The 12,900-nt window shown below is 40.8% G+C and overlaps 2 protein-coding genes across 2 annotated transcripts; both read left to right on the top strand.

The window, feature by feature from the left end:
- The first annotated feature begins 653 nt into the window (after nucleotides 1-653).
- Nucleotides 654-2,394, top strand: LOC128484166 (interleukin-17A-like). Its single transcript, XM_053460485.1, has 3 exons — nucleotides 654-680; nucleotides 1,213-1,421; nucleotides 2,112-2,394. The coding sequence occupies exons 1-3, from the start codon at nucleotides 654-656 to the stop codon at nucleotides 2,347-2,349; spliced, it is 474 nt and encodes a 157-aa protein (XP_053316460.1). The 3' UTR covers nucleotides 2,350-2,394.
- Nucleotides 2,395-7,082: 4,688 nt separating this feature from the next.
- LOC128484165 (interleukin-17A-like) lies at nucleotides 7,083-9,792 on the top strand. The gene is made up of 3 exons (XM_053460484.1): nucleotides 7,083-7,109; nucleotides 8,230-8,408; nucleotides 9,519-9,792. Exons 1-3 carry the CDS (start codon nucleotides 7,083-7,085, stop codon nucleotides 9,790-9,792), a joined length of 480 nt encoding a protein of 159 aa, XP_053316459.1.
- The last annotated feature ends 3,108 nt before the right edge of the window (nucleotides 9,793-12,900 follow it).

Here is a 12,900-nt window from a genome sequence, read left to right as displayed (position 1 = left end):
TGACTAAAGATCTTTTTTACAGAACTTTATAGACCTCATAGAATCTCTCTTGTAACGACACAGTACCCTTGATGATGTCATAGTAACATCACTGCTCTTTGTCTAATTGTGTATTCAATTATTTTAAATGTTTAATTTTTTTTTTTTTAAAAAAGGCGTTATAATTTATTTATTATCTATTTAATTTTTCCCAAAGAGGGAGAAACGCAGATTTTTTTTTTTAAGGTCATATTAATGATATAGTAATGCCGTAAGCTTGTGGAGGGGGTTAACCTAAACGCACCATGAATTGTTTTTTGTGAGGTCATAGTACTAGAAAACCACAGCTTTATTCCATTCTAAAGAAGTATGCAAATGAATGACCGACTTTCAGAGATTTCTGTATTTGACTTGGTTAATGATTCACCTGCCGCTTGCAGTCCAGGAAGAGTAGCTATACTCGATCAGTTATCTCAGACTTTCCTTTGATTTGTGGAATGGCTATGACATAATTACGATGTAAAAAACCACAGAGGAAAACCACTCTTTGTTATGGAGTGGAAACCCCAGTGTCAGCTCCTTCTCTATATAATGTTGGGTTCTGGACATGTACAACTCAGACCTCACACCGGCAGCATCTATTCACATAGAGGAACCGAAGTAGCTGCAACGCAATGGACCTCCAGTGGAAACCAACCATGGTGAGTCTTCTATTCAACATACTGGTGGCACTAGGTATGCGATACTTAGAGTTATCTCTACCGAGGATGCTCATCCTTTCCTATGAGGACTGAAGACTCTGAGAGATGTATTTTTTCATTGGACATGCAGTTGATCTACCCAGTTTTGGATTAAAATACTCTCCAGAAGCATCTAGTATGTATAGATGTCCAAGTTTACATGGCCACCACGGTAATGCTAATTTAGGGAGCCAGCAGAGAAGCAAGAACTTTATCATAGTTCATAGTCTTTAATTTGCTTAATACGTTGAGAAGGAGCTTTATTGTTGGGAGCCATTTTTTTTAATATAATAAATATAACATATATATATATATGTATATACAATATATAATTAATACACATTTTAAGAATGAGCAATGTTTGGAAATGAGTAGATTCATTGAATATCTTTAGAATCTGCCTGATTTTTCTTGACCATTAATTCAATCATTAGTTAGGGATATTGTAGAGATAGAGTATCTATAGAGTATAATATTATTATTTCTCCTGTAGTTCCATCTCACGTTCCTGGCACTTATCCTGGGAAGCAGCGTGTTGGACTCTACCCAGGGTATGGACTTGCATCGACTCAATAAAAGATGTCACTTCCAAAGAGACACGAAGTTTCCATCAGTGATCTCCGTCACCTTGAACGTCACTGGACAATCTCAGCCTCATGGACCCAACGTGGCGAAGCGTTCCCTCTCTCCTTGGGACTACAGGTAACGAGCACGCTGCCTACCCACGAATTCAAATAATAAACTCTCAACAAGCAAAATACAGCATTACAGAATGAGTACAGTTCAAAGTATTTTGGGATAGGAACCGTTTCCTTCAAAGCTTTTAGACAGGACTCTCCAAACTTGGGGTACTTTGACGTTGTGGTGGGCAAAGTTATGTCTATGAACGTATAGTGTGACGGAATCCTCAATATTTATGCCGCAGTTAGGCGTTTTTTGAATGTTATTTGCTGGGCGTTCTTGTATTGTTTTGTGTTTTTATTGGTCATTATTATTCTAGCAGCAACCCAGGAATCTGAATGATAATGCTTTTCAGATTGTGTGCCCCTTTTTTTTTATACAATGCGACTCGGGACTTATTGTGTAAGGAAGAATTTGGGGAAAAAACTTTAATATTGAATCAAAATGAATCACTTATTTTATCGACAATGTTTTATCTAAGTGGAACAGCACCTTTAAGCCCTCTTTCCTGTCCACTTCCCCATTCCCATGGACCTTCCTCTAGACCTTTCTTCCAACTCAAATTATTAAAGTTATACAATTACCAAGTTTATTTTTATTAGTTTTTATCTTTTATAATAAAGACGGTTCCACTTTTTATATATTTTCTATTCTATATAGTTTTTCTTTGTTTCATCTCTAAATATTTCTCTCTTTTTTTTTTGCCCACAGCTATGATGTCGATAACAACAGATACCCTCCGGTCATTCCGGTGGCAAAATGCCGCCACAGCAGTTGCGTGAACTCAGATGGTGACTTAGACAACAGCGGGAATTCCGTCCCAATCAAGCAGGAGATGCTTGTCCTTCACCGCGAGATGAAGGACTGCAAAGCGATCTTCAGGATGGAGAAGAAGATGATCACCGTGGGCTGCACCTGCGTCCGTCCCATCATCCAACATCTAGTATAACCCGTCCGGTTTTTACTTTGAACAGAAGATATAGCAGTAATGGGAATATTTCCCTGTTTAATTATATAAGTTACTCTTAAGAGTGGACATACGTGTAAGAATGCATGTTGCATCTTAAAATTATTTATGTTTTTATTATGTATTTATTTATAAGGCTCTATTTATTTATTCAGATTTTTTTCAAACAATTCTAATAAATGATTTAATAAATCATTTTAACAAAATAAAAATGAGTCTCTGTAATGTGTACGATATTAAATGGGAAGGGTCCTTTCTAATGGATGGATGTGTACTTGTGTGTGTGTGAGCATGGATGTGTACTTCTGAGTGTGTGTGTGAGAGAGTATGGATGTGTACTGCTGTGTGTTTGAGCATGGGTGTGTACCTGTGTGTTTGTATGAGCATGGATGTGTAATTATGTATGTGTAAGAGCATGGATGTGTAATTATGTATGTGTATGAGCATGGATGTGTAATTATGTATGTGTAAGAGCATGGATGTGTAATTATGTATGTGTATGAGCATGGATGTGTAATTATGTATGTGTAAGAGCATGGATGTGTAATTATGTATGTGTAAGAGCATGGATGTGTAATTGTGTATGTATATGAGCAAGGGTGTGTAATTATGTATGTGTATGAGCATGGATGTGTAATTGTGTATGTATATGAGCATGGGTGTGTGATTGTGTATATGTGTGTGAGTATAGATGTGTAATTGTCTAAGTGGGGTGAGTGTGTGTTAGTGAGTATGAGTGTGTGTAATTTGTGTAAGTGTGTTTACACATGTTGTATGTTGGAAGGGAGGGGCAAGGGGCAAAGAAGGTACAGACCAGTTGTGTGGGGACAATGATGGCACAGCCCAGCTGTTGAAGTTGGGGGGCCCTGGGCAATTTTTTGAACCAGGGCCCCGTGGTTTCTAGTCCTTCCCCTGGAGATGATCTTATCCTTCACCTCCTAATCCCCACATTTATTTTTTTTCTAAAATGTGGCATCTGAAACCTGTGGAATTAACTGCAAATAACCCAGCTACGCTGCTAAGGGAAATACAGGGAACTTCTCTTTGATTTTACATTTATAAACTGTTTACGGGCAAAGGTCACCTCATCGTTGCATAAGCAGAAGTAGAGAAACCAGGTGTCACTATGTCAAAAAATACTACTAGTGATGTTATGGACTATAAAAAGCCAGTAGACATCACTATTATTCTCATGTTCGAGGAAATAAGATAAGAGGAAATAAGTGTATGTGTGTGAATTATATATATATATTACTGGAGTCAGTGTATGCTTACTGTACTGTAGTGTGTGTGTGTATAATGCCAGAATCAGTGTGTTTGTGAATATATGACCATCACATGACCTTCTGGTGCTCCACCATAGAAGCCCGGCGGAGGTGCCGGCAGCAGCGGTGGTTGTCCGTGCACATCCCGCAAACGTTCAACAGCTGCGGGACGGGCACAGACAACCTCCAATGCTGCCGGGGCTTCTGTGATGGAGCACCGGAAGGTCATGTGATGCCGGTGCTCTGTCATAGATGCCCCCAGAAGAAGTGACAGCAGCAGTAGCACAGGCTGCCAGAGAGGAGGATCCAGGTCCCCTGCAGCGCTGCGGGGGATCTGGATCTTAGTCTTGTAATCAGACCTCTATTTGAGGTCTGATTAGAAGACGACCTCAAATATAAGGCGAGGGTTATAATCAAGCAAATACAGTATATATATATATATATATATATATATATATATATATATATAAAAGCATGATTGAGGAAAAAACTGGCTCCTAAATTTTTTGGCTAGCTTTACAGTATTACAGTATTTCCTTAAAGTTTATATTTTTGATGAGTTTAATGCAAGGAACCCACACAGCAATCTAATCAACATTGCACTGCATTGAGAAGACTTTAATATATTTTTTGCTGCTGAACGTTTGGTTTTACATCTGTCCCATTATTTTTTGGGATGTTAATAAGCTCCGATGAAGAGTATCTCCAGTACCTTCCAGCGTTTCCAAAAGCTTGTGTTTCTTTTCATCAATTTCTCACTCAGGGAAACCTGAGCGTTTGTAGAATCTGACAAAAAAAAACCCTTCACTACGGCATAAGCATGAAGGATTGAAAGAACAAAACAACCAGAGAGCTCAGAATGTTTGCTTCCTTCGCTCTCACCTATGCTCTGTCAACCTCTCACTCACTTTCTCATCCTCTCTCACTCTTACTCACTCTCTCTCTCTCATACCCTGGCGTTTACAGGGGAGAAGTGGCCAAAGAAAGAAGACAGAAGAACAAGAAGAGGCACGAGAAGAAGCGGAGCTGAGGGAAAGAAGACAGGGACTTGGACGCAGTCCGCAAAGGAAGGTAGACGTTAAGAGAGAGCGTGCATCAGGGATATTGACTGTTGTAGCTTCGATTCTCCGGGCTAGGCTTAACTCCCCATTAAAAACCCCCCAATAAAGACACCACACCAGAAATATGGATGAGAAAAGGCCACAGCCAATTTTATTTATTAAAAATTGCCAAAACCTGAAACAATAAACATAGGTGCGTTAACAAGGACAATGACTCAAACACCAACATGTAAATATATACAATAAACACCCAAGCTTGCCAAGTAATCCGGGTACCAGAACCAAATGCCACTTAAGGAAGGGACATACCGAGATGCCCCCACCCTGACCTGAGGTTCCAGCACTGACAGCCAAGAACCTCCCACCAGATGTTACCAACCATTCACTTACCACCACATTAACCCCCTGGATACCTGGCAAGCTGCCGCCCCACAGACTGTGACAAACGACACAAACCTTCAAACAAAAGAAAAAGGGAGGGAGGGTGGGACGCGCAACCAGGTAAGCTAACCACAAAAAATGGTTCCTGAGCCCGGGAAAGCAGCCACTTATATAATCTTCCCCCAACTCCACCCCCGAAATTCCCGCCAAAAAGCCTACCCCTCCTCCGCACAACAGTCAAGGCCCACTATAGCCCATGCTGGCCCCCCCGTGGGCATCATTTTGCTTGTGTAAGGGAGGTGGGAGAATCAACCGCATTTACAGGAGACTCACAGATTTTCTGGGAGACATGAGACATCTTTGCATTGGGCAAATAATCCCATCCCTGCGGTGTGTGGCAGTTGGCTAGACATGCACGGCCACACGTTTATGTGAGCATGAAAGCCTAATGTATGGCCATACATTTCGAGCCGGTGGCTGCTTGCACGTCATTTGGCGGCCGCTGGCCTTAAGTGCTTAGTCATCCGGACTCTGGCCTTGATTTGGACCATCCATGGGACAATATTACACACGATATGTGTGTCCTTCTGGAATGTGGTCAGAAGGACACACCGCCAGAAGCAGCCTGTCTGTCTTCTTTACTTATATGTTTGCCTTCAATTAAAGTTCTAGAGCCAAAGCCAGATTAAGGAACTTGAAGCCCAGAAACGTGGCTACAAAAAGGACCCCGACTTTTATTACGCTGAAGTATTGTTCCAAATAAAAGATAATGCAAAATTAAACAAAAACAGTTTATTGCACATTCCTCACACCCCGTTTATATTAAGCACTAGCATCACATTACGTCCTGTCTAATCTAAGGCCGGGCCAGTGGCCACTGCGCATGCGCATACCATGTTTCACTATAAAATGACATAGAAAGCCTCTCTAACTTTGCCACAATATATATCTACAGTGGCAAAGTTAGGCTTTCTATGTCATTAGCGGATTGGAGCGTTCTCTATTCCCGGCATGAAAGGGTTAATAGACGGAAGTCATCCCTTTCAGGTGAATCCAATTAACCTGCGCTGCGATGTTTAAAGGTCAGCCTTTGGAGGCATTAGGATTCTGACAACAGGGAGAGAAGCACAGTTTAACCCCTTCAAGACCGGGACGTACCTGGAACTTCCTGGTCATACGTCACTGCCAGACCGGGACGTAGCAGGTACGTCATCGATGATGCGTGATCCAGCGTCGCTATGAACGCTGGGATCGCGAGGGGCGATCCGTAGCAGCCACTCCCCCTCAATTCCGTACACGTGATCGCTTAGAAGCGAATCACGAGCACGGAATTAAAATATTTAAATAAAACTGCGGTCTTCAAGGGAAGACGCAGTACGCCAACGCCGGTCCTGAAGGGGTTAAACAAACTTGTGTGTTTACGTTGCTGTGACTACTTGGTTTATGACTGGGAACTGGATTTGGTGTATAGAAATGTAATATGTAGGAATCGGGGGTGAAAAATAGCAGATCTGCTCAAAGTCATAACGTTAGATCCTAAAACTCTTTTCAGGTTTTTGGCTTAGGCTAGTAAAAATGGAGCTAAATAGAGGGGTTGGAAAAGTTTTTAGACTTGTAGAAAGGGTTAAGACGTCTTCACCCACCTACATGTTGGTGGTCTTTAATGTCACCATATTTTACTACACCAAACCTTAAAATCTTGACCTAATTAAACCAAGCACTTGACGTCAATATGCAAATGTGTGACCCAATTTTAATCTGGTAAAATATGATATATTTGGATAATGAATTACAGGAATAATTAACTGCAATTTTTAAGTTAGATTTCCATTTTACGTCAGAGCCCCGCTCTTCAAAATAAATGTTCTTTTTTTATTATTTAATTAGATAAAAACCACAATAACGTAAAATGGAATTCCCAGTATGTATCGAAATCATATAAAATGTGGAGGTCTGAGAACCCTGGGCTTAGAAGACAACCTTCGCTCGAGACAGCTGAACATTTAAAATGACTTGGAGAAGAGACAAAGTGGTGGTAAGTTTCAGATCACAACTTTTTTTTACCCCATATATCATAATGAAATAAATCATATATTAGGGGGGCTCTTCGAATCTTATGTGTTCTAAGAAATAATTTAGGGATGACTCTTTCTAGCACCAATAGTATATCTAAAGGCAAATTACATAAATTAAAAAATTATACCAATTTAATAATATGATCATCTCCCTTAACTTGACGGGGGGGGGGGGAATGGATAAACAAGAGCCCTAAGAGTCCGTTTTAATGACTTAAAGGTTAGTACGCTTTGTTGGGCAGCCAGAAATCATTTTCAGGCAACCAGAAAATACTGATTTACCCTGGATTTATTCATATTGATCTTTTTTTTGCATTTGAATGCTTATTTTCTTTTTCCATGGGGTTTGATCAATTATTTTTATTGTTCAATTATTATTATAATGCACAAGTCAGAATAGTGAGATTTATTTTAAGATATAACTCTCTAAAACTCTCTTGAGGACTTGACCATATTGACCATACACGATGAATGATGGTTACATGAAATGTCTCATCTCAGCCCTCCAGAAATAGCGAAGAAATAGCTCGCTCTTGCACCATCATTCTTTCTAACACCCTTACATAGCCTCAACATCTCTTTTTTTTTAGCTCCTTACTCCTCTTCTACCTCCATATTCTGTTTTGTTTTTGCATCTATGTCTTCTACTAATACACGTGAATTTGAGATAATACGGTAGGGGTGAAGAGCAAAATATTCTGGATAATATTCATATGCCTATGATAAAAATGTACCAATTATTGTAGTTTAATCAAAGAAATATATTTAATTACTTTTAGAAATAAACCAAAATTCAGGTTCTGTTTAACTTTTAAAAAGAAAATATGTATCTTGAAGCCACTGAGATGCGTTGTGGAATTTCGTTTTTCAGTAGCTCGGGGGAACAATTCTCCCTTGCGCTTGTTTTCTTTGTGTTATCAGCAAGTCCAAGCATTGTACATCAGGAAGTTGCATGTGCAAGGGTCAATTGTTTCCCCATGTCTGCTTAAAACCAATAAGAAGTAGAAGATCATTTAGACCGTGGAGACCAAACAACCCAAGATGAAGATGATAATGTAATTTTTTTACTCTCTGTTTCAGTTACAGGGGGTCCTCGTGTTACTCGTTTTCGGAGCCGTACTCGCTAAAAGATGTCCTACCTCGAAGAACATGATGCTTCTACAAAATATCAAAGTCAATTTCCACATGAATAGCAACCATCATGCTCCAAGCATGCAGGACGAGACCCGAATGCGTTCTCTGTCTCCATGGAACTACAGGTAAATCTGAAATATTTTGCATGTAAAATTGGGGGGGGGCAACTTTTAATTATTTTAATCAAAGAAAAACCTGTAGTGAGAGCCAAGGCAATAACAAAACTCATGACGTGCCAAATCAAGGTTGAGGACTTTCCCCTTTCTTGAACTACAAGACGGAACGGGTAATTACATCATGTGACATCATATTTCGGTGCTCAGCATGAAACGCCGGCACCGCGACGGAGTCACGGACAGTGAGGGGCGCCGAGCAGTTGCTGAAAACTTTACGAGCAACCGTTCGGCGCCCCTGCCCAGGACTTAAATTAAAGCATCGGGTTTTTTTTGTTGTTTTAACTTTATTTAACATCCTCCATGTTAAATAAAGTTAAAAAAAAAACTTTATTTAACATGGAGGATTTAAATAAAGTTAAAAAACAAACAAACAAAAAAACCCCAATGTTTTAATTCAAGTCCCAGGCAGGCACCCCTGTTGCCATGGCGCCCTGTGGGGCCGCACAGGCCGCACACCCCTAAGGCCGGCCCTGTACTTATGTATGGAGAGTTTTATCTAATCTATACGTGTCTATATTGTGATAGCTTTACCTTAGGTTATACATGAAGACACGTCTTTGTATATACTTGCCTTCCAACTGTCCTGCTTTGCGGTTGAAGGTCCCGATTTCGCCACTCTATACCTCTTTCATCGATCAGTTCTACTTTTGTTAGATCCTTTGAATGTAGGGACTGGAAGAAGCTCTGCGGGAATTGTTGGTGCTATATAAAAATAAAATAATAATATAATAATACTAATAAAATAGTAATAATAAAAATAAAATAATAATATTATTATAATAATAATAATAAAAAAATAATAATAATAAAAACAAAATAATATTATTATAATAACAATAATAAAAATGAAATATAATAATCATAAAAAGAAAATAATATTAAGAATAATAATACTGTTGTGGGGGGGGTTGAATTAATTTAGAAGGTGTGTGAGCAGTGGAGTGAGAATTTTCAGGTTTTTATAAAATAAGCCAGTTATGGTTTTGAGTTACTGAACGATTGAAGGCTTCCGTGTTATTTACTAAACACAGATTCTATTCTTTTTTTTTCGGTTTGTAGTTTGAACGAGGATCCCAACAGATTCCCTGCGATCATTGCAGAGGCGAAATGCAATCATGGTGGGTGCCTGGACTCGGATGGTAAGGAGGACCTCAGCGTGGTGTCCGTTCCCATCAAGCAAGAAGTCCTGGTCCTGAGGCGTCATGTGGAGGAGTGCGAAAGTAGCTTCACCCTGGACAAGCAGATGGTTACTGTCGGGTGCACTTGTATCTGGCACCAAACGCAGGCGGCTACACGCGGGTTGGAGAGAGAATCCGTTTCTCAAATGAAATAGACTTTACGTGGATTCCTATAAAATAACTTTTTTTTTTTTATGTCTTTTCGCATCTCGGGCAGGGTTTCAAAATCTCAACCAGTTTGTCTATAATTTGCATTCTGAAAATCTGTGACCAGGAATGATTTTTCTTTTAAATGTAGTTTTAGAATCTTAATATATAGAATTAAATACGGTATATGGTATATTAAGGATATTTAAATAGCGAATACTATGTATTTTTATTAAAATAAAAAAAAATATTCAAATGTGTCGCAAAGTCTCCTTTGTCAAAAACAGTAACATAAATTGCATGTTTTTCGTAAAATCAGCTGGTTCTTACTTCAGGGAACAATAATTACCGTATTTGCTCGATTATAAGACAAGGTTTTTTTCAGAGCAAATGCTCTGAAAAATACCCCTCGTCTTCTAATCGGGGTCGTCTTCTAATCAGACCTCAAATAGAGGTCTGATTAGGAGACTAAGATCCAGATCCCCCGCACCGCTGCAGGGGACCTGGATCCTCCTGTCTCACCCGACCCCCCCCCATCATACACACTTACCGGTGCTTCCTGCTGTGTTGCCGGGGCAGCGGGTTGACGTCTACGCGATCCGCGTAGACAACGTCCGCTGCAGCCGGAAGGAGGTGTGGCTAGCAGCGGGGGTTGTCTGCGTCCGTCGGGGAACACCGGTGCGGGGAACTCTGATCTCTGACAGCCGGGGAAAGTATACGCGACGGACGCATACAAACCCCCGCTGCTAGCCACACCTCCTTCCGGCTGCAGCAGAAGGCGACGTCAACCCGCTGCCCCGGCTGGAAGCACCGGTAAGAGAGGGGGGAGAGCGGGGGAAGGGGGGTGAGAGAGGGGGGGAAGGGGGGTGAGAGAGGGGGGGGGAGTGTGTGTGTGTGTGTGTGTGTGTGCGTGTTAGTTAGTTAAATGGGGGTATAGGGTGTGTGTGTGTTAAATGGGGGCATAGGGCATTTCTGGAGTGGCGTTAAGGGGGCATTTAATAGAGCACTCTGCCTCCTGAAATGCCTTATACCTCCCTATATGCCACTCTGCCCCATAATATGCCTTTTAACCCCCTAAATGGCAGAGTGGCATATAGGGGTATAAGGCATTTCTGGAGGCAGAGTGCTCTATACAATGCCTTTTAACTCCCTTAATGCCACTCTGCCTCCTGAAATGCCTTATACCTCCCTATATGCCACTCTGCCCCATAATATGCATTTTAACCCCCTAAATGCCAGAATGGGATATAGGGGTATAAGGCATTTCTGGAGGCAGAGTGGCACATAGGGGGTCAAAAGGCATACCATGGGGCACAGTGGCATATAGAGGGTTAAAAGGCATATCATGTGCCACAGTGCCATATTGGAGTGGCAAGCCTGGGGGCAGATGTGCGTAACTGGGGGACAGGTTGGAAAATACAAGAAATAAAAACAAAAAAAATATTTTTCTCAATCATAGCTTTTATTAAAAAAAATAGTTTACATGAATTAACATTTACTGGTAAAACTTTTTTCCTTTGGGGTCGTCTTATATTCAGGGTCGTCTTATCATCGAGCAAATACGGTATATTCCTTATAGACCACCTCCTGCACCTTAATCTTTACACACCTATTCCCTCTTACGCTGGCCCTGAAGGGCCAAGTCTCTGCAATGCAATATCAGCACTGTTGGCGCAGCCCTTCATCGTTACCTTCCTTTAAAAATGGAGCACCAGGATATGATGTCATATCCCGATGCCCAGTAGAAAGCACAGTGATGCAGAGGGGGTGAGAGGTGGTGCTGTCATGGGTTAACCTTTAGGCCGCCCGAAGGTAAATACACCCCTGATGGTAACCAGGTGGCTCTAATAATATTGAAACAATACGTTTTGAGAGGTAAAGATCGGGTCAGAATTTTGTAATGCCTCTGTTGGAAGGGGGCATATTTTTTACGAGTTTCAGGCGAGGACACGCAAGTTCACATTGAACTTGTATACCTTTACATGTCCCTGCCTGTACCTCGCAAAATGTAGTCATATGTCCTTGTATGCTCTTGCAAACGACTCATAAGCTACAGATGTGTAATATGAGTCAAGTTAACTCTTAACTGGACTGAGCACTTGACTTCTTAGTGATGAGACCCATTAGTGTTATGCCTGTATTTTTGCTTGCTGTGCAAATGAAACCCACTTTCCCTTCACTGCATACATATCACTCAAAATGTATTAAGTTAACTAATTCATGGTATCTTATCACAACGTGGCAAACTTCTTTTATCCCAATGGGTACACATGAAATTATGTGTTTTTAGGCTTTTTCTTGTTTACTCCATGCACACAAACTCGGCCGTAAATCTATTTATCAGACAGGAACTGACTCAGCTACCTTCTCTCCATGGTGGTTTGTGTTACTCTTTTTACTGTTACAACACGTTTAATGTGGCTTGGATGCAGTACAACAATCACACATTTTTTAAACTCAATATTTTCATTTTTTTTAAAAATGCTTCATTTTATATAAGTGGATATGTAAAGTAACACAAATTACCGCATGGAGTTAGTCATATGTACACAATGAGGTATGTGAGCTAATCATTACCCAGTGGCATGGATTGCAACATCAATGTGTTGTATAAAGAAACTCAACATTTTTTTTAAGGTATTCATGTAATATTGTGAACCACAAGACATTGAGCACACTTAGCCAATACTAGGTAGGCCGGTGCCAGTCGGCACCTTCCAGGCCCAGACTGGCCATCTGGCACAACGGGCAAATGCAACCGGATATGTCTGGCCGCATGCCACGGCTGGACATATCTAGCCGTCGGCCCCACTTATGTCATCGGTCAACTGCTGGCCTTAAAGTGCCAGGGCTGCCCCATCATCACCGGTCCGGCCATGGCTCCTCCGAGATACCTTTTTGCCTCCAATGAACCCTTAAACCATGCCTTCGTCACACCATTAACCCTTTCACATCACAATTCTCTTCCGGGCACTACAATGGCCGTTTCATTGCTTAAGGGCATTAGAGTGCTAGTCTCCCTTCCTTCCTTCTTTTGTCTATTATTATTTGAATATTTTTAGTTTTTATTTTAAGAAATCTCTACTTTTAATAGCGTCAATGTTTTTTGAAGAATA

The sequence above is a fragment of the Spea bombifrons genome, chromosome 3 (genome assembly GCF_027358695.1).
Source record: "Spea bombifrons isolate aSpeBom1 chromosome 3, aSpeBom1.2.pri, whole genome shotgun sequence".
Classification (NCBI taxonomy): Eukaryota; Metazoa; Chordata; class Amphibia; order Anura; family Pelobatidae; genus Spea; species Spea bombifrons.
The sequence above is the reverse complement of the archived record's forward strand: the minus strand, read 5'-3'. Positions and strand labels throughout refer to the sequence as shown.

Excerpts from the sequence above, each read along its gene's own strand:
- LOC128484166 (XM_053460485.1), top strand. The coding sequence starts at position 654 with ATGGACCTCCAGTGGAAACCAACCATG. Across the intron at positions 681-1,212 it reads TCCAGTGGAAACCAACCATG|TTCCATCTCACGTTCCTGGC; the intron begins GTGAGTCTTCTA and ends TTTCTCCTGTAG. Across the intron at positions 1,422-2,111 it reads CTCTCTCCTTGGGACTACAG|CTATGATGTCGATAACAACA; the intron begins GTAACGAGCACG and ends TTTTGCCCACAG.
- LOC128484165 (XM_053460484.1), top strand. The coding sequence starts at position 7,083 with ATGACTTGGAGAAGAGACAAAGTGGTG. Across the intron at positions 7,110-8,229 it reads GGAGAAGAGACAAAGTGGTG|TTACAGGGGGTCCTCGTGTT; the intron begins GTAAGTTTCAGA and ends TCTCTGTTTCAG. Across the intron at positions 8,409-9,518 it reads CTGTCTCCATGGAACTACAG|TTTGAACGAGGATCCCAACA; the intron begins GTAAATCTGAAA and ends TTCGGTTTGTAG.